The following is a 19,071-nucleotide window of genomic DNA, read 5'->3' on the forward strand; positions in this document are numbered from 1 at the left end:
TCCCCATTAAACAAATGAGGAAGCAGATGCAAAATTGACCATAGTTACTGAATGAATATTCGAACTCAGCTCTTGGGAGGCATAATTTAGTCTCCTTCCCTTGTGTCATTAACTGTGACATTAACTGTGAGATGCTGCTGGTCGGAAGACTCTCTGTATCTGAAAAAGGCAACGTGCTGTACCTGCTTTGTGGGTGGGTTGCTGGCTCTTTCCTCATTTTCTGCATAGGTTGCAGGCTGTCATAACCTTCTTATTCCTGCCACCTGGGCAGCAGCAGGGGCGAGATGCCCTTGGCATCTGATTGTACAGGTATTGAAGTGTAAAAGGAGAAAACCAGAAACCGCACTTTGGGATGGAAACGCCGTGGTGTGGTGCAGTCTCGCCAAATGGAAGCCTGAGTTCTGACATCACCTTCTTATTCCAGCTTCCCCGCTTTTTCAGTTACATTAGGGTACTGGTTTCTAAGTGTAGGTATTGATTCAATTATAAAATGATAGTCTGTGCGATCATACGTTTTATCAAAGGCTACGTGATCTAACTTGTAATATTTGAGGAAAATGCCTGTTGTGTACCTGGAATGACAAAAGAAGAAAGGTTTGAACAGACAAACATTACAAAGGGAAAAGTGTATCATCCTTTGTGTTCTCATTTCAGAAGGAGGGCGCAGGCCCGGCCCCGCCTCGGCTCTCTCTGTCCCAGCCCTGTTTGTCCCTACACAGGCCTGCCTGGGCGTGGCGCTGACTGGCCTCTGCGCTCCAGGAGAGCCTCCTCATGGCCTTGGCTGCCACGTGCTGTGGCCGCATTGCCATGCGTGTCGGACAGTTTCCTCACGGAGGCTCTCTGGCCAGTGTGGATTCTGTCTTCATAGTCCCTCTGGCTCTGGTCTGTCCTGTCAGGTGATGGGGTGATGTTTGCCTCTGAATTTATCTAGGCATTTGCTTACGCTCCACTGAAGGCCGTGGGGCTGACCACGGAGGGAGGGAAGGTGGCCGTGCTGGGAGCAGGATGGAAGTGGGTTGTAACGGGTGTCTGCATGCAGATAGGTATTCACTTTGAGATGGCGAAACCACATTACAGCAATGTGGGGGAAAGCTACCCTTTCACTTCGCCAGCGAACACAGCTGTTCCCATCACTTTCCATCATTTAGTTTGAGTGTTTTTCATTTCCATTTTAAACAAAACTGTTCTCATGTTATGCATAGAATTTGTAATTTTCTAGTTAATGTCTAAGCCTTTTTTCTTTGAAGTTCTGGGATACACGTGCAGGATGTGCTGGTTTGTTACATAGGTAAATGTGTGCCGTGGTGGTTTGCTGCACCTGTCAACCCACCACCTAGGTATTAAGCCTGGCATGCGTAAGCTGTTTATCCCAATGCTCTATACACCTTTTTTCTTGTTGTGGTTTTTAGAATTATGATGTCTAATGGCTCCAGAGTTGAGAGCGTGCTTAAATCCTTCCTGACCTAACTGAGGCCTGTCACCCAGCCCCTGCACTCGCCCGGCCCCTCACTCCTTGTGCCTGGCCTTCCCTCTCTCTCAGGCTCCTCTCAGCCTTCAGACCGCAGAGCGTACAAGGTAGGAGTAGAGGCGTCCTAGATAGAAGTAGAGGGAGCCTCGCTGTGTCCCTCCTGGGCCCACGACTGCCCTGGCTGGGGTGGCCACTGCCCAGGCTGGTCATTCTGCAGAGGGATGTGCCAGCATTTTGGGCCTAGAGTTGAAAATGCCTCTTTAATTTGAAAACAGCTGAATACCATTCATCCGCTTTTCCCTTTTCCTGTCCAGATATGAGATATGAGTGAGTCACTTCCTACTCTCAGTCCAGATGGGGTTTGTTCTTTTTACTTTTTTCATAAACCCTAATATTATCCAGCCCTGGGACATGAGGTACACATTGGTGTTTGTGGCCAGGGAGAATGCTGACTACATGTTTCTGTATTTATTGACATTATATGTTGCTTAAAAAAGTAAGAGATATGGATTGGAGTGATGTCATTGTGGGGAAGTTTTAGAAATACTGCTTTGGAAAAACATAAAAGCTATGTATTTGCTGACGATCTGACTGAGGAAGTCAGGCAGGAACAGCGCGTAGCTAACTGAGTGAACATCAGCAGGACTGTGCAGCCTCTACATGTGCTGTGCTGCTTGTTTTGCCAGAAAGGAAATAAACATTTGTATTTTTTGGAGTAATTCCTTCCTGTGAGATGCTATTTTAAGCTTACAGAACTCTAAACCGAGTGGACTCCCGCATCCCCAAGAGGCATGAGGGTCCCTGGCAGAGCGGGTGGTGCTGCTGGAAGCGCAGCACCCGCTGCCTCGTTCTCCACCACACTCGCAGCACCTGGAGGGTGACCCGAGTGGCCGGCTGTCGATGGCACATGCTGGGGAGCGAACGCAGGGGCCAGCTGACTCATTCTGCAGAGACACAGAGAGTGAATATCACTGGCTCCGGGAGCAGGGTGGTGTCTGACACAACTCCTCAGCCGTGCCGTCATGGGGTGGCCACAGAGGATGTGCAGATGAGGGGTGTGGTGGGGACCCACAGAGCTGCGCGTGGATGGGCAGGTGTTGGTTTAGACAGCACTGGCCGGGAGCGCTCAGCTCCGTGTCCGCACAGCCCAGCGTGGCAGCCACTAGCCTCCTGTGGCCTCAGAACCCTCAGCGTGGTTCTTCAGGACAACTGGGGTTGGTGGGGAGGGTTGCATGTTTAATTTTATTCCATCTTAATTAACTTGTCATGGGTGATTCGGGCAGTGCAGGCTTAGAACCGTCCCCAGGTCTGTGCACAGAGCAGGTCCTCCGTCTAGGGGAGGTTCGTGTGTTTGGAGGAGAAAGTTGTGTGGATAAAAAATGTGGGGAATCATTTAAAAAATTATTACGTACTGCAGGACTTCTCAGAGCCCTTAATATTCTAATGTACATTAACAGCTTACAAGGAGTATCTGAGATTTTTTTTTCACAAAAACTTTTTTTTTTTTTTTGAGACAGAGTCTTACTCTTGCCCAGGCTGGGGTGCAATGGCGCGATCTTGGCTCACTGCAACCTCCACCTCCCAGGTTCAAGCAATTTTCCTGCCTCAGCCTCCCAAGTAGCTGGAATTACAGGTGCCTGCCACTATGCCCAGCTAATTTTTTGTATTTTTAGTAGAGACCGGTATTCACCATGTTGGCCAGGCTGGTCTTGACCTCCTGACCTCATGATTCGCCTACCTCGGCTTTCCAAAGTGCTGGGATTACAAGCATGAGCCACCGTGCCCGGCTGCCGCCAGAAGCTTTTTGACCATACAGTTTTTTTGAGGTTGCCCTGATCCTGTGGAAGCACTGGCGTCCGTGGAGAGGGCTCTGGAGAAGGTTAGTGCAGGAGACCAGGAGGTCTTTGGGTGCCTGCAGGAAGTGTCACATTCATAGTTCTGAAAAGTTATGTTGAGTATTTCACATTGGACAGAGTTAGATTCTACAAATTAGCAGACATCCCCATCGCAGACAGCCAGGTGACCTCTAGACCCAGAGAAGGCTGGTGGAGGAAGGCGGGAGAATGCCTTGAAGTGTCTCTCCCAGTTGTGCATGAGGCTGCGGCGGCGTGTGGCTGTGGGCGCCTGGGAGGTGTGAAAGCTGGCAGAGCCAGGTGTGTCGGGCAGCGAGAAACATCAGCGCTGGATCAGCAGGGCAGGCCTGCCTTGACGCAGCTGAGTCAGAAACCACAGTGTTTGATACGCAGCTGTTATATGTTGAACAGATATTTGGGCTTATTTAAAAACAGTGCTTAAAACCTAATTGTATCATCTTATTTTTGAGGAGAAAAACACCCACCAATTTATGTGGAAAACTGGGGACAAGTAAGTAGGCTGATGGCTCCTGGGCCTCCTGGTGAGGTCCCTCGTCCCCATCTCTCTCCATCCTGTGCTCTCCATCTTCCTGATTCCCCTAGTACTGCTGTTCTGGTCTCCTTAACCTTGCCCTGGCAGAGAAGGATGAGAGTGAATTCTGGTGAAAAGAAAGGCCGGGCATGGTGGCTCACGTCTGTAATCCTAGCACTTTGGGAGGCTGAGATGGGTGGATCGCCTGAGGTCAGGAGTTTGAGACCACTTTGGCCAACATGGAGAAACCCTGTGTCTTCTAAAATTACAAAAATCAGCTGGGCATTGTGGTGCACTCCTATAACCCCAGCTACTTGGGAGGCTGGGTCACGAGAATCGCTTGAACCTGGGAGGCAGAGGCTGCATCGAGCCACCGAGACAGAGTAAGACTCTGTCTCAAAAAAAAGAAGAAAAAGAAACAGGAGACGCTCCCCAGGTGACCACGTCCTTGGAGAAATACTGTCTAAAACAGTCACCGTTGAAAATACTGAGCGTTAGCTTGGGACAGATTGGTCACAGTTTTGAGGGTTAACCCGGGAGGCTGCACAGATACTCAGTCGTAGCTACAGCTGGGCTTTTGCTCGGTCGGTAAGCGCGTGTCTGTGCTCTAGCGCTGTTTCCTGCGCTTCCATTTCCACGTGTGGCTTTGCTTTAATCTCCTTTCTGTTGCAAATGTGCCCTGCGTCTGTGCTGCCACCCGCCTTCCTCTCTGGGCTCCGGTTCTAGGTGAGACAGGATAGCGCTGGGCGCTGAGAGCCTCGTTTGGAAAATGCTAAATATCAAATGCTAAATAATTGTGTATATACTTCAAGCCCTTATTTCATTTTTGTTTTTTGTTTTACTTTTACAGTGAGTGTTGAAAAGATAGACCTGAAGGGATTATCACACACAAAAAATGACAGAAATGTTGAATGTTCCTTTGAGGTAAGATGCTAAGTTTTTTCCCCTCTCTCCTGTAAGGGTAGGAAGAAAACACTCACCCTGGAGACTCTTTTCTTTACCTAGACAAGGCTGTGCCTTGTACAAAGTCCTGTGCCAGTGCTGTATAGGAAGCTGGCCCTAGGCCTGGGTGGGCCATCTCGGGGGTGGAAGGTTATTGTCTGCGGGGCCTCTACAGGCGGGAGGGGTGAGGGCTCGGGCAGGGCTGGGGTTGTCAGTTCGGGTGTGAAAGGTTCATATCTCAGGGGTCTCCGGCAGGGTCTGGGGCTGTCAGTTCAGGTGTGAATGGCGCATACCTCAGGGGTCTCCGGCAGGGCTTGGAGTTGTCAGTTCTGGTGTGAATGGCGCATACCTCAGGGGGCTCAGGCAGGGCTTGGAGTTGTCAGTTCAGGTGAGAATGGTGCATTCCTCAGGGGGCTCGGGCAGGGCTTGGAGTTGTCAGTTCTGGTGTGAATGGTGCATTCCTCAGGGGAGCTCGGGCAGGGCTTGGAGTTGTCAGTTCTGGTGTGAATGGTACATTCCTCAGGGGGCTCGGGCAGGGCTTGGAGTTGTCAGTTCTGGTGTGAATGGTGCATTCCTCAGGGGGGCTCGGGCAGGGCTTGGAGTTGTCAGTTCTGGTGTGAATGGTGCATTCCTCAGGGGGGCTCAGGCAGGGCTTGGAGTTGTCAGTTCAGGTGTGAATGGTGCATTCCTCAGGGGGCTTGGGCAGGGCTTGGAGTTGTCAGTTCTGGTGTGAATGGCGCATTCCTCAGGGGGGCTCCGGCAGGGCTTGGAGTTGTCAGTTCAGGTGTGAATGGTGCATTCCTCAGGGGGCTCGGGCAGGGCTTGGAGTTGTCAGTTCAGGTGTGAATGGTGCATTCCTCAGGGGGCTGGGGCAGAACTGGATGAGGCAGCCCGCAGAGCAGCACACAGACAACCCGGGTGGGTGCGCGGTGCCTGCAGGGACGAGCTGCTCCTCTTACGCACCACCTGGTGAGGAAAGCTCCTTGGTCTGGGCAGGGAACGCTCCCTGAACTGACACGCTCAGGTGCTGGGAGCTGGTCACCAAAGTTGGGTACCATGAAGACTCTGGAGAGTTGAGCAATGTTGTGTTTCTGGGTTTGAGACCCATGGTGACCAGGAACGAGATGGCCGGAAGCCCATTTCCGTCTCATAGCAGGGCAAGCGGGAGGCCGCCCCGCTCCCTGGTCGCTGTGCCCCATCAGAACCTGAGGGTGCCCTTAGGGTTACAGGCGCCCTCTGGCTACTCGGTGACATCCCTAGGATGTGGCCTCCTGCTCCCGGCCCAAGGTGGCAGGCAGGATGCCAGTCCTCACGTGTTCATCCTGGGCAGCAGGCTGCAGGAGGAAGAAAGGGAGGCTCTAAATCTTTCTCTTAAGGAACATTCCTGAAAGCAACCTCTAGACACTTCACTTCTATTTGGTTGGCCAGATTTAGTTTCTTGGTCCCACCTGAATGCCAGAGAAGTTGGGAAATGTATCCTGGCTGGCAGTGCGGAGCTCCCAGTCAGGGCTCTGTTACAAACCCTGGCGGGGGGACATTCTCCCTGAACCACCTGTGTCAAGTGCTGACTGCTTGTGGAGGTCGGCTTCCAGCGTCGTTGGAGAGTGCTCTCTGGACAAAACTTGTGTGAGCACCTGGCATTACTAATTTGTGCAGCTTACTAGTTTTTTGAAGAGTGTAGCTACACCAAAATACTTTAAGTCCTTTTTCCACTAAAGGGACAAGCCTCCCCTTTGGGGAGACTGTTGAGATAGGCAGTTGCCACGCTATGCATTTTTCTTTTAAAAATGTAAGGAAAATCCTCAGCTGCTGAGGTGTGGAGGTTGCTGGTGCTTGTGGTGGGAGTGCCGGAGTCTCGGCACCCATGGAGTTCCTGGGGCCCACGTTGTGCAGCCCTGACAGAGCCCAGGGAGAGACCACATGGGCCCTCCAAGTGCCCTGGAACCCAGCAGTGGTCCCAGTGACCCTGGGTGTTTGCTGACATTTTGCAGTGGTCCTTCCTTCATTCCCTGCATTGCGGTGTCAGGCCTCCTCAGACACCGGTGGGGACTGTGCCCTGAGAAGGTGCTGTGCACAGAGGAGTCTTTGAGTGTGGTCACAGCACAGTGGGCTTTGATTTGCTTCCAATCCTTAGTCCAGTTATTTGTGGTGAGGAAATTGGAAGTCAGGTCCACCCGGTGTAAGGTGTGGGAACTTCATACAACCTGACCACCCATAGCTTTTCTTTTCTTTTTTTAAGACATTGTCTTGCTCTGTCACCAGGCTGGAGTGTAGTGGCGTGATCTTGGCTCACTACAGCCTTGACTTCCCGGTCTTAAGTAATCCCCCCACTGTAGCCTCCCAGTAGTAGGAACCACAGGCACATGCCACCACACGCAGCTAATTTTTGTACTTTTGTGGAGATGGGGTTTCACCATGTTGCTCAGGCTGATCTCGTATTCCTGAGCTCAAGCGATCTGCCCCTCTCAGCCTTCCAGAGTGCTGGGATTACAGGCATGAGCCATCACACCTGGCCAGATTTTTCTATTTTAGAAATCAAGTTGATTCTGAAAGTTAGGGCGGCATGGTGGCTCATGCCTGTAATCCCAGCACTTTGGGAGGCAGAGGTAGATGGATCACTTGGGGTCAGGAGTTCAAGATCAGCCTGACCAACATGGTGAAACCCCATCTTTACTAAAAATACAAAAATTAGCCAGATGTGGTGGCAGGCACCTGTAGTCCCAGCTACTCAGGAGGCTGTGGTGGTGGAATCCTTGAACCCGGGAGGCAGAGGTTGCAGTGCTGAGATCACAGCACTGCACTGCAGCCTGGGCAACAGAGTGAGACTCTGTCTCAAAAAAAAAAAAAAAGTTGTTTCTGAAAGTTATATAAAAGAAATAGAGTAATTAAAATAACTTTGAAAAGAAAAAAATTGGAAGACTGGCAGTACCTGATTTCAAGACTTCCCAAACAGAAGGATCACGACACTGTGGGGCAGCTGAAGGGAGAGTAGCACAGGTGAGTGGGACAGAATAGGCTGCAAACAGACACATACACACACACACACACACACACACACACACACACACACAGTAGTGTGAAGGAGGGCCATGAGGAAAGGATGCTCTTCAGCAGACACCCGGACCCGACATCCATCTGCAGAAAAAGGGAGCCTTAACTCCATCTGCAGCCCTTACACCAAATTAACTCAAAAGTGATCGGAGACCTAAATGTAAACACAAAACAAAAACTTCTAGGAGAAAACAAACTTTGTGATTTAAATCAGTTAAAGATTTCTGAGACACAGTGCCAAAAACGTCCGTAAAAGACAAAATTAATTAGAATATATTAAAACTTAAAATTTTCTCTTTAAGAGACATTGAAGAGAATGAAAAAGCACAGATTAGGAGAAAATATTTGCAAGTCATGTAGCTGTTGAAGGATTTATATATTCAAAATGTATAAAGAATTCTCAAAACTAGCCAGGCACGGTGGCTCACCCCTGTAATCCCAGAACTTTGGGAAGCTGAGGCAGGTGGATCACAAGGTTAGGATTTCAAGACTAGTCTGGCTAACATAGTGAAACCCCATCTCTATTAAAAATACAAAAAATTAGCCAGGTGTGGTGGTGGGTGCCTGTAATCCCAGCTACTTGGGAGGCTGAGGCAGGAGAATTGCTTGAACCTGGGAGGTGGAGGTTGCATTGAGCTGAGATTGTGCCATTGCACTCCAGCCCGAGTGACTGTCCAAGACTCCATCTCAAAAAAAAAAAAAAAAATTATCAAAACTTTTTTTAAGAGATGGGGTCTCTGGCTGGGCACGGTGGTTCATGCCTGTAATCCCACAACTTTGAGAGGCCGAGGAGGGCGATCACCTGAGGTCAGGAGTTTGAGACCAGCCTGCCCAAGATGGCAAAACCCTGTCTCTACTAAAAATACAAAAAATTAGCTGGGTGTGGTGGCGGGCACCTATAATCCCAGCTACTCAGGAGGCTGAGGCAGGAGAATCGCTTAAAACCAGGAGGTGGAGGTTGCAGTGAGTCAGGATCATGCCACTGCACTCCAGCCTGGACGACAAGAGTGAAACTCTGTCTCAATTTTTAAAAAAAGAGAGAGGGGGTCTCTTTCTGTCACCCAGGCTGGTCTTGAGCTCTTGCCTCAAGGGATCCTCCTATCTTGGCCTCCTAGGTTGCTGGGATCACAGGCGTGAGCCACCATGCCCAACAAGTTGCTTCTTACTAAGTTCTGAGAGTTCTGCCAGGTGCAGTGGCACATGTCTGCAGTTGCAGCTACTTGGGAGGCCGAGACAAGTATATCCCTTGAGGCCAGGAGTTCAAGACCAGCCTGAGCAACAGTGAGACCCTGTTTTCACAAAGAAGAAAAAGAAAACAACCCATTAAAAAATGGATGAAAGATTTGAAAAGATGATTTGCCAAGGAAGATAGGAAGGTCCATGGGTGGCAAATAAACGCATGTGAAAAGATATTCACCATTGCTTAACATTAGGAAAATGCCAGTTAAACCACAGTGAGAGAGCACTGCACACCTCTTAAAATACTCAAGTGAAAACCAGCGACCCCACCCACCTCAGGCTGCAGTGTGGAGGAGCTGGAATCTCATGCATTGAAGGTGGGATGTGAAATGGTGCCACCACTTTGGAAAACAGTTTGGCAGTTTTTTAAAAAATATGACCTGTAAGTTCCAGCCTAGGTTTACCCAGGAGGGATTAAGCACATGTTCATAAAAGATTCGCACATGAGTGTTTATAGCAGCTTTGTTTGTAACATTCTAAGACTGTGAACAGCCGAGATACCGTTCACAGGAGCGTGGATAGGCCAACCCTGGTGTTAACGTCCACGCAGTGGAATTCCACTTGGCAGTAATGGTGAATGGTCTCAGAATGGACGACTGAGATACTCAGCCATATGCATGAATCTCATGTTGTGTGAAAGAAACTAGACAACTCCTTCAAAAAAAAAGAGTATATACTCAATAAGTCCATTTATGAGTCTAGTTACATAAAATTCTAGAAAACGCAAACTCATCTGTAGCGGTGGAAGCAGTCAGTGGTTCCCTGAGGAGGGGCTGGAGGACACCTCAGGGGTGATGCTCACTGTCATGGTAGGACGTGGCTCACAGGTGCTCTGGGGTCAGCACAGCAGATGCAGCCCCTAAATATATGCAGGTCATTGTCAGTTATAATTCATTCAGACTCCTTTTGTTAAAAAAAAAACTGGAAGATTCAAGCTTTTCCTTTTGTCCATAGAACCTTGACTAATGAAAATCAAATTGTCCTTTAAATTTTTAAAGTTGTCCTTTGTAAGTGGAAATAAATATTGATTATACTGTGACCAGAGCATAGAACAGCACTCTTAGGAGTGTCTGCCATACTTCAGTGAGGCAGAACAGTCTGTTGCTAACAGTATGGCAAGATTCAAATAAATATTTTCTTCTGAAAACTTTCAGGGAGAAATAAATAACTTCTCCCTGCCTCACTGATTTTCTCAGTCTTGTTTCTTGTTTTAATTTGTATGTATCGTTGTGCTCCAGGATACAGATGAAAGGTTACTGTTTTATAGGGTGATATAAGTCACTGGATTAAGATGACTTCAGGATGTACAAGCTTTTTATCTGTGGAGTTAGTTTTGGTTTTGCCGAAATTGTTAGTTCCTAGTTTCTGAGGAAATCAAGTCAATACACAGGACGCAAATGGTGGAACCTTTTTGATATAAAAGCAGCATTTCAGAGGCTGAGGCAGGAACATCACCAGAGGCAAGGAGATTGTGACCAGCCTGGGCGACAACGAGACCTGTCTCTTAAAAAAAAAAATTATAGGGGCCAGGCACAGTGGCACGTGCCTGTAATCCCAGCACTTTGGGATGCCGAGGCAGGCGGATCGCTTGAGCTAGCCTGGGCAATATGGTGATCCTGTCACTACAAAAAAAAATAAAAAATTAGTTGGTCATAGTGGCACTCACCTGTCGTCCTAGCTACTGACGAGGCTGAAGTGGGAGGATCACTTGAGCCTGGGAGGTCAAGGTTGCAGTGAGTCAAGATCACGCCACTGCACTCCAACTTGGGCAACAGACTGACACGTTGTCTCAAAAAAGAAAAAATTATAAAACAATACTAATAAACAACTCTTACTAAACCATTCTTTAAAGCTACCCAGAGATTATTTTAGTGTTGTATCTTTTCTTTAAAAGTTTATTTTTCACTTGGGTGGCTGAGGCACGAGGATCGCTTGAACCTGATAGGTGGAGGTTGCAGTGAGCCGAAATTGCGCCACTGTGCTCCAGCCTGGGCGACAGAGCAAGACTCTGTCTTAAAAAAAAAAAAAAAAGAAAAGAAAAGAAAAAAATTGTTTTTCATTCTCCAAACAACATTAACTGTTCTGAGTTTGCTGTCACTATTAGCAAAGAGAGAGTCCTGGCGAGTGAGGTTTCCCTGAGTCTTTGTTTCTATCACGTGTACGTGTGTACAGTAGAAGGCCCGAGATGCCACAGGCGTTGCCAGAGCAGCAGGCACTGGGGAGACCCTGCCCTCCGAGGTTGGGGATCCTGTGGTGATGAGCGTGGCTGCAGAAGGTGAGCCCTGGCGGAGCCGAGTCCTGGTGGAGCCGAATGGTACATTCTGGGTGTCTTCATGTCTCACCCAGTGTCCAACACTGTGTTTCTCCTCGAGATGTTTTGTGTTTGTTTGCTTGTTTTTTGACAAGGGTTTAGAAAACTGTTCCTTCCCCCACACCTTTCTCCATTGGCTGGAAACCATCTGGCGTGCACGAGAACCCACAGCCTGCCGGGTGTTTGCTCCGCTCTGTAGAATGCTGCCTCATCTTCCTGTCTTTAGTTGAGTGTTTCATTCCTACTGGACTAGTTTTCATTTAAGAGAACTCTTGTGCTCTGATAGTTCTTTTTCCTTTTTTTTTTTTTTGAGACGGAGTTTCGCTCTTGTTACCCAGGCTGGAGTGCAATGGCGCGATCTCGGCTCACCGCAACCTCCGCCTCCTGGGTTCAGGCGATTCTCCTGCCTCAGCCTCCTGAGTAGCTGGGATTACAGGCATGTGCCACCATGCCCAGCTAAAGTTTTGTATTTTTAGTAGAGATGGGGTTTCACCATGTTGACCAGGATGGTCTCGATCTCTTGACCTCGTGATCCACCTGCCTCGGCCTCCCAAAGTGCTGGGATTACAGGTGTGAGCCACAGCGCCCGGCCTCTTTTTTCTTTTTTAAGACAAAGTTTCGCTCTTGTTGCCCAGGCTGGAGTGTAATGGCGTGATCTCAGGTCACTGTAACCTCTGCCTCCCAGGTTCACATGATTCTCCTGCCTCAGCCTCCCCAGTAGCTGGGATTACAGGTGTGTCCCACCACGCCTGGCTAATTTTTTGTTTTTGTAGTAGAAACGGGGTTTCTCCTTGTTGGCCAGGCTGGTCTGGAACTCCTGACCTTGGTGATCTGCCCACCTCGGCCTCCCAAAGTGCTGGGCTTACAGGTGTGAGCCACCACACCCGACCCCGTTCTTTTTTCTTAACATCCTGTTCTCGGATATGCTTTCTTCTCTTAGCTTAGTAACAGTACTGTTGAAAGTTTTTTAGTTTTCTTAAAATCAGTCTGTGCTTTCCCTTGGCTGCTGTGTTCTTGCTGGCTTTGCCTGTCTCTGTGCTGGGCCTTGGTTCGTTCCTGGGCTGCCTGTCCCCTCAGGGGTGTGGCTGGGCCCGCCCCCAGGGATGCCTGGTTGGGCCTTTTCTTGTGCACGATGGGGCTGTGTAGCTCCAGGAGCTCTGGAGGGAGGCTGTATGGAGAAATTGGGACGTTCCGAGCCAGTCCACAGTGAGTCAGAGGAGCTGGACTCCGCATGTGAAGCCGTCCTGAGCGTGCACGGGCTCTGTGCACATTTGGCTTTGGGGCATGATTAAGATGCCTGAAAATTTGTCCAGATAAGTCTAAGTAGCTCTTTGAAGACATAGTAGAAAATACTGTGCCAGAATCTTATTGGCAGCTCTTTTTCTTGGTGAAATGTAAAGTAATGGGGTAGCAGGCTGTGGATACTTGTGGGCTTGGTCGGACACATGTCCCCATAGCATGGGGCAGGCAGGCATGACAAGAGGACGTTGCTCCCACTCCCATGACCCTCCGGCAGCCAGTTCCCCTCCTGGTGCTGCAGGGCAAGTGGGCAGGTGAGATAGAGGGCTTGGCCAGCTCTGTATCGAAGCTCCTGCAGCTTAGAAGTCAGCCAGCATCACCTGCAGAGGGAGACGGGCTGGTCTCTGCCTGCCCTTGTGGTCTGTTTCCAGTGCTCACTTTCTGACAGTCTTAGAGAGAAATGTGAGCTGCACCTGTGAGAGAAGAGTGTATCCGAACACAAAGTAGAAGACTCATGCATAAAGTGGATAACTGTTGGAAAAGTGAGTTGTCTGTTGCAACATAAGATGATCAGTCCACGCCATGTTTTATCTTTGGGCCATTGGATTTCACATCTTTCTTGGGTTAGGGCACAGTAGGAAAGATCATCCTAGAAGCAGGTGTGAGAGCTGTGCAGAGGAGAAGTTCTCTATGACACGCTTTACCTCCAAAGGTACACCCTGCCAGCAGCGCAGGGGGTCAGGCATCTTCATGGCAGGAGTTTGCACCTGTTGTCTGTGGTGGTCTTGGAGTTCTGTGTGGGGAAGCAGCTTTGGAGCCTCTCCCAAAGCTTTTTAGTGTTAGCAGATTTTGATATTTCAGGCACAGATCTAGCTCAACTTTTTTTTTTTCCGAGATGTAGTTTCACTCTTATCACCTAGGCTGGAGTGCAGGGGCGCAGTCTCAGCTCACCGCAACCTTTGCCTACTGATTTCAAGCGATTCTTCTGCCTCAGCCTCCCAAGTAGCTGGGATTACAGGCACGTGCCACCACTCCCAGCTAATTTTGTATTTTTAGTAGAAACGGGGTTTCTCCATGTTAGTCAGGCTGGTCTTGAACTCCTGACCTCAGGTGATCCACCTACCTTGACCTCCCAAAGTGCTGGGATTATGGGCGTGAGCCACCATGCCTAGCCTCAAGTATTTTCATTTTAGATGTGGAAGATTCTAGGTGGCAAGGTGAGCTCCTTGCAGCCGCTAGTTCCAAGGACACCGGTGCTTCCTTGATGTAGGCACTAGGCTTCAAGTGAAGAGGTGGCCCCTTGCCTTGACTGGCCTGTGTGTTATGAGAGCGTGATGAAACAGACCCAGGAGTGGCTGCTGCGTAGTGTGACAATGACTGAAGACAGAGACTGGCCTGAGTTTCAGCAGACAGGAGGGCGGACGCTGAGGGCTAGACTCTGCAGGTGCATGTGTGTGGGTCGGGGAGCAGAGGTGGTTTGGGTGCCGCTGAGCTCTCTTTGCTCTAAATCAGTGTTAATACCACTTTTTCTTACACAATGTATTTGGTCATTTTATTTGCCAACTTGAAATCCCCTGGCTTCCTGAGGACTTGAGTGCAGTTTGCATTTGGTGCTTGTCCCTTCCTGACCTGGTCTCCTCCCTGTCATCTCAGGCCATCCCCTCTGTCCATCTCATTCCTGTAGCTAACTTCTTATTTGTCTTTCAGAAGTCATCCCAAGCGCCTCTCCATGCAGAAACTCCCTCTAACTCTAATGTGCAAAAGCCCACTCTCTTTCCCCCTCAGTCGGGTTTAGTTAGCACCTCATGTGACGACCATTGTGATACCTGGGGGAAGCTGAGCAAAAAGACAGCGACCCTTTGCCCCTGGAGCTTAGCGTGCATCTGGGGAGATGGACATCCCTAAAGCTCTGCAGTGACACTGCCCGCTGCTGCCTGCGGGGAAGGAAACGACATGCTCCTGCTGGGGCTGGGCATGCCAGGCGTTGAAGAACCTCCGGAAAACCCTTGCCATGCCCTTTCCCGGGTCCCTCTTCTGCGGCTCTGGTGTTCACTGCCCTGTCGTGTGGCTGTTGATGGACTCACGCTGCCCCAACAGCTCTGCGGTGTCCTGAGAGCAGGGCCTGGGCTCACTGTGTGCCCACAGTGCCTGGCGCACCACGGGCCCTCACTGCGGGTTGAAGAGCTGCTCTCTGGGAATGTGTCGGTCCTGCCTCTGAGGCACACAGGCTCACCTAAGAATAGGAGGTTCCCTGAGGAAAGTGCATAGGGCACACACAAGCAATTAAGATTGTCAGGGATTTTCTAGAACTTAGAATTGGCAGCTGTAGACCCTACACTGGAGTAGTTTGGTGATAATCTGAGTAACTGCACAAAACAGGTTCAACTTGAGAGGACTGGAGCTGTGTGACTGTTGTTTCTGTAACAAGTCAAGGAATGCATAGGTGCTTCCCACAGCAGCTGCATAGCCCACCGGGCTCAGCTGCCAACTGAACCTGTGCCCCAGTCGCACCAGGACTCGTGTGCTGAGAACCAAGTATGTGGCGTCTGTTTCTAAGGTTTGTTTATTTGTTTTTAAGGTCTTATGGTCTGATTCTTCAATAACATCAGTAACCAAATCTTCCTCTGAAGTGACTGAATTTATTTCAAAGGTAAGGTGATCAAGGGCTCTTATAAAAATGAAAAGAATCTCATTCCCCAGTGGCTGATGACACCACAGAGTAATTTCACTGGTCACTCCCTTTAGCCAGTGAGCGAGCGCAGGGCCAGGTCTCCTGCCCATCCACAGTGGGTTCCCCGGCCCGCTGCTAACATGAGTGCAGCCGTGAGCACAGGATCCTGACATCGCGGGTCCCCTCCTTCAGCTGTTGAGACTCAGAGGAGGCTCCCCTCCTCCCCTCCCCTCCTTTCTTTTGGTCTCAGCTATGTTCTCCCCTCCCCTCCCCTGCCTCTTTTTTCTTTTCTGCCATCGAAGCTCACTGCAGCCTTGACCTCCTGGGCTCAGGTAATCCTCCCACCTCAGCCTCCCCAGTAGCTGAGGCCATAGGCATACACCACCCTTATCTTTACAAATACCTGGTTCAGATGTTTAGGGCCCACTGGCCTGTGCTGTAGCGTGAACCACTGTCTCAGCAAGATGAGGCATCTCAGACAGTCACCTCTGTGAATGGGATAGCACATGTAAATGTCTCCAAAGAGAGTCTTACGTTTCATTATAAAGCCAAGAGCCCCGTCCTGCAGGAGAACGTGGAGTGAGGACAATCTCTGATCACACTTACCTTTTTGGCCTCTCAGGCATTGAAGAACAGTACAGGCCATGCCTTCGAGGGTAACAGACATCCCTCTGAGAATCTGCTTTTCCCTCTGCAGTGTTTAAAATACTCAGTTTCCTCACCTCTGTGTGTAGTTTCTCATTTTGTTAAACACATCGTCCCTGGACTCCACTAATGCTGGCTGGAACTTCAGCCTTTCATTGGGCTTTTGTCTCAGTGTTTTTGTTGTCTTTTTTTTTTTCTTTTTGAGACAGAGACTCACTCTGTTGCCCAGGCTGGAGTACAGTGACAGGATCTTGGCTCACTGCAGCCTCCGCCTCCCAGGTTCAAGTGATTCTTCTGCCTCAGCCTCCCGAGTAGCTGGGATTACAGGCATGTGCCACTGTGCCTGGCTAATTTTGTAGTTTTAGTAGAGTCGGGGTTTCTCCACATTGGTCAGGCTGATCTTGAACTCCCGACGTCAGGTGATCTGCCTGCCTCAGCCTCCCAAAGTGCTGGGATTACAGGCATGAGCCACCGCGCCTGGCACCATTTTATCCTCAAGTATTTCTTCTGCCCCATCCTCCCCTCTCCTGGGACTCCGGGTACTGCCACCCCACCACTCTCTATGCTTGTGCGTTTCTCGGTGTGTGTGTCTAGGTGCTTCCTGTGCCCGTCTCCATACCAGCTGATTCCCTCAGCTCTGCCCAGGCTGTTGTGGAGCCCGTGCATGTACTCGAGTCCTCATCTCTGGTGCTAGGGGTTTCTTTTGTCCTCACTCTGCTGCCAGGGGTTTCTTTTGTGTCTTCTCTCCCTGGTTTTTCCATTTGACATGTCTTATGAAGTTTCCGTCTCGTCCCCGGGCGTGGTGGCTCACGCCTGTAATCCCAGCACTTTAGGAAGCTGAGGAGGGTGGATCATGAGGTCAGGAGTTTGAGACCAGCCTGACCAACGTGGTGAAACTCAGTCTCTACTAAAAATACAAAAATTAGCCTGGCGTGGTAGCGTGAGGCAGGAGAATTGCTTGAACTTGGAAGGCGGAGGTTGCAGTAAGCCAAGATTGCACCACTGCACTCCAGCCTGGGCAACAGAGCAAGGCTCTATCTCAAGAAAGAAGCATTTTCCATCTCTCTGCTGAAAGTTCTCATTTGTTCGTGCATGCTGTCGTTTTCTCTAGCTTCTTTAGCATGTCCATCGTAGCTGTTGGAAGCCCCTGTCAGATAGGTCCCACATCTGGGTTATTTCTGAATCTGGTTCTAATGATGCCCTTATCTCTTGACAATAGTTTTTCCCTCCCCTTTATTTATTTATTTTTTTTTGGTATGTCTTGCAAATGTTGACTGAATGGCAGACATGTTTAGATGCCCGTAGAGCCAGAGGAGAGTAGTATTTATGCCTGGAAGGGGTCAACACCTCTTCTGCCAGGCCCTTAGTGGGGTTCTGGAGGCCATCTGGGCAGGACGGAACTGGCGCTGGGCTCTCTTGCTGCCAATTACCTGCAGGGCCTCTCCAGTGGAGGCAGCTGCTGCCTGAGCCTGGAGGGTTCTTGTTCAGCATCCTGCTTTGCTCCCAGCTTTCAGCCATCCCTGCAGGCCTGTGGTACGCAGCGGGGTACTCTCTACCCTCTGAACCCTTTTTTGGGGGTAGACTGCTACTGTTTGTTTGCTACCTGGTGCTGGGTTTGTGGGGGCGAGGGGCTTCTCCACTCCTCAGCCCAGCCTGGTCCCAGGCAGGCCCATGGGCTTTGGGGCGGCTCTTCCTCAGCGTCTTGCCTCCCCAGCGGGAGCTGACCTCCTCCATCGCCAGAGCGTTTGTGCTTTTCCGTCTTCCAGGAGCAGTGGGTCTTCTTGTGACTGGTGGCAGAGGAAGGGAAGCATTGCCCCTGCCCCACCCCTAGAAATGGGGCTTTTGCTTGGGCTCTGGGGCCAGGAGCAGTTTTTGTCCCTCCTCCAACGTCTTAAGGGCTTTGCCTCAGATCCAGTGAGTGGTCCCGGGAATGGCACAAGGCCTGGTGCCCGGTCCCCAGGTGTCACCCATGGGGCTCTCTCTGGCTCCTCCTGAAGAAGAGAACTTGCAGAGAAGGGCCCACTTGTCCCTCCTGGGACTCCAGCACTTCTCTTGGCTGCGTCAGCCTGTGGCCGTGTGTCCTTCTCTCTCCAGGCCTGCTGGTGTGGTGGCCACCTGGGCCTTATGCCCTTCTGGCTCCTCACGGGGGCAGGTTGTGTTTGAAAGTAAGTTCACCTGGTGGCCCAGCAACTCTCACATGAGCTCAGGGAATGTTGTGATTACGTAGATTGTCAAGCTTTTCCTGATGCTGCTGTGAGAGCGATGTTCTTTTGTGGCTTTCTATACCCTACATGAATGCGGGCACCAGAATAGCTCTGACTGGTGGTGTAAATCACAGCAGACCAGCAGGCGGCACCATGAACCACCTGCCCTGGGTTTTCCTGCAGTGGCGGAATTCTGCTTATGTAGGATGGATCTGACACACCTCCTATGCTTTGTCCTCTCTTTCAGCTGTCTCAGCTCTACCCTGAGGAGAACTTGGAGAAACTCATTCCTTGCTTAGCTGGTCCGGATGCATTTTACATGGAGCGAAACCACGTGGATCTGGACTCAGGCCTGAGGTGAGTCCCTCACCGGGGCAGTGCTGTCCGGCATGTCTGCAGTTTGCAGGGACAGGCTGGTCCCATCGTCAACATCACGGTCCACCGAGGACCTCCGGGAGGACGCGCAGACACCTGGACCTGAGTCTCTACTTGGCCTGTAGGATTTCCATCAGTTGTGGAGGATTTGGGAGCCCTCAGTGAGCTGAGGGTGGTTCTGAGCATGTGAAGAAGGGAATTCCACATGATCCAACCATGTCATGGGCTTTGGCAGTCCTGTGAAATAATCCTGTGCTGCTGTTTCCATCCTGTGGTCCAAGGTTGAGACTCTTCCCAGATAAAACTGGCATCTCTTAAACCCTTTCTCTGGACCTTAGATTGTTTCTTGGCTCACGTGGCATGTGCAGTAATATGGCCTACCATTTCCGTAAACGTGCTCAGCCAGGGCCATGGGGACTGATGTCCGAGTCCCTTTCTGGCTAATGGTGGGTGGCACTGATGTCACGCATGTCATGGGGCATGACTCCTGTCATCGGCCTTGATGAGACCATGAACACAGTGTGGAAGGGAATGGCTCGAA

At 50.3% G+C, this 19,071-nt stretch overlaps 1 protein-coding gene across 1 annotated transcript in view; it reads left to right on the forward strand.

The window, feature by feature from the left end:
• ZCCHC14 (zinc finger CCHC-type containing 14) overlaps nt 1-19,071 on the forward strand; it is a 78,169-nt gene that overhangs the window by 48,341 nt on the left and 10,757 nt on the right. The window contains exons 3-5 of the mRNA XM_012466079.3: nt 4,704-4,777; nt 15,214-15,285; nt 18,403-18,512. Of these exons, the coding sequence (XP_012321502.2) occupies nt 4,704-4,777; nt 15,214-15,285; nt 18,403-18,512 (256 nt within the window). The remainder of the gene's footprint in view (nt 1-4,703; nt 4,778-15,213; nt 15,286-18,402; nt 18,513-19,071) is intronic.

This window comes from Aotus nancymaae, unplaced genomic scaffold (assembly GCF_030222135.1).
Source record: "Aotus nancymaae isolate 86718 unplaced genomic scaffold, 86718_ANA_hifiasm-v0.15.2.pri h1tg000095l, whole genome shotgun sequence".
NCBI classification, from domain to species: Eukaryota; Metazoa; Chordata; class Mammalia; order Primates; family Aotidae; genus Aotus; species Aotus nancymaae.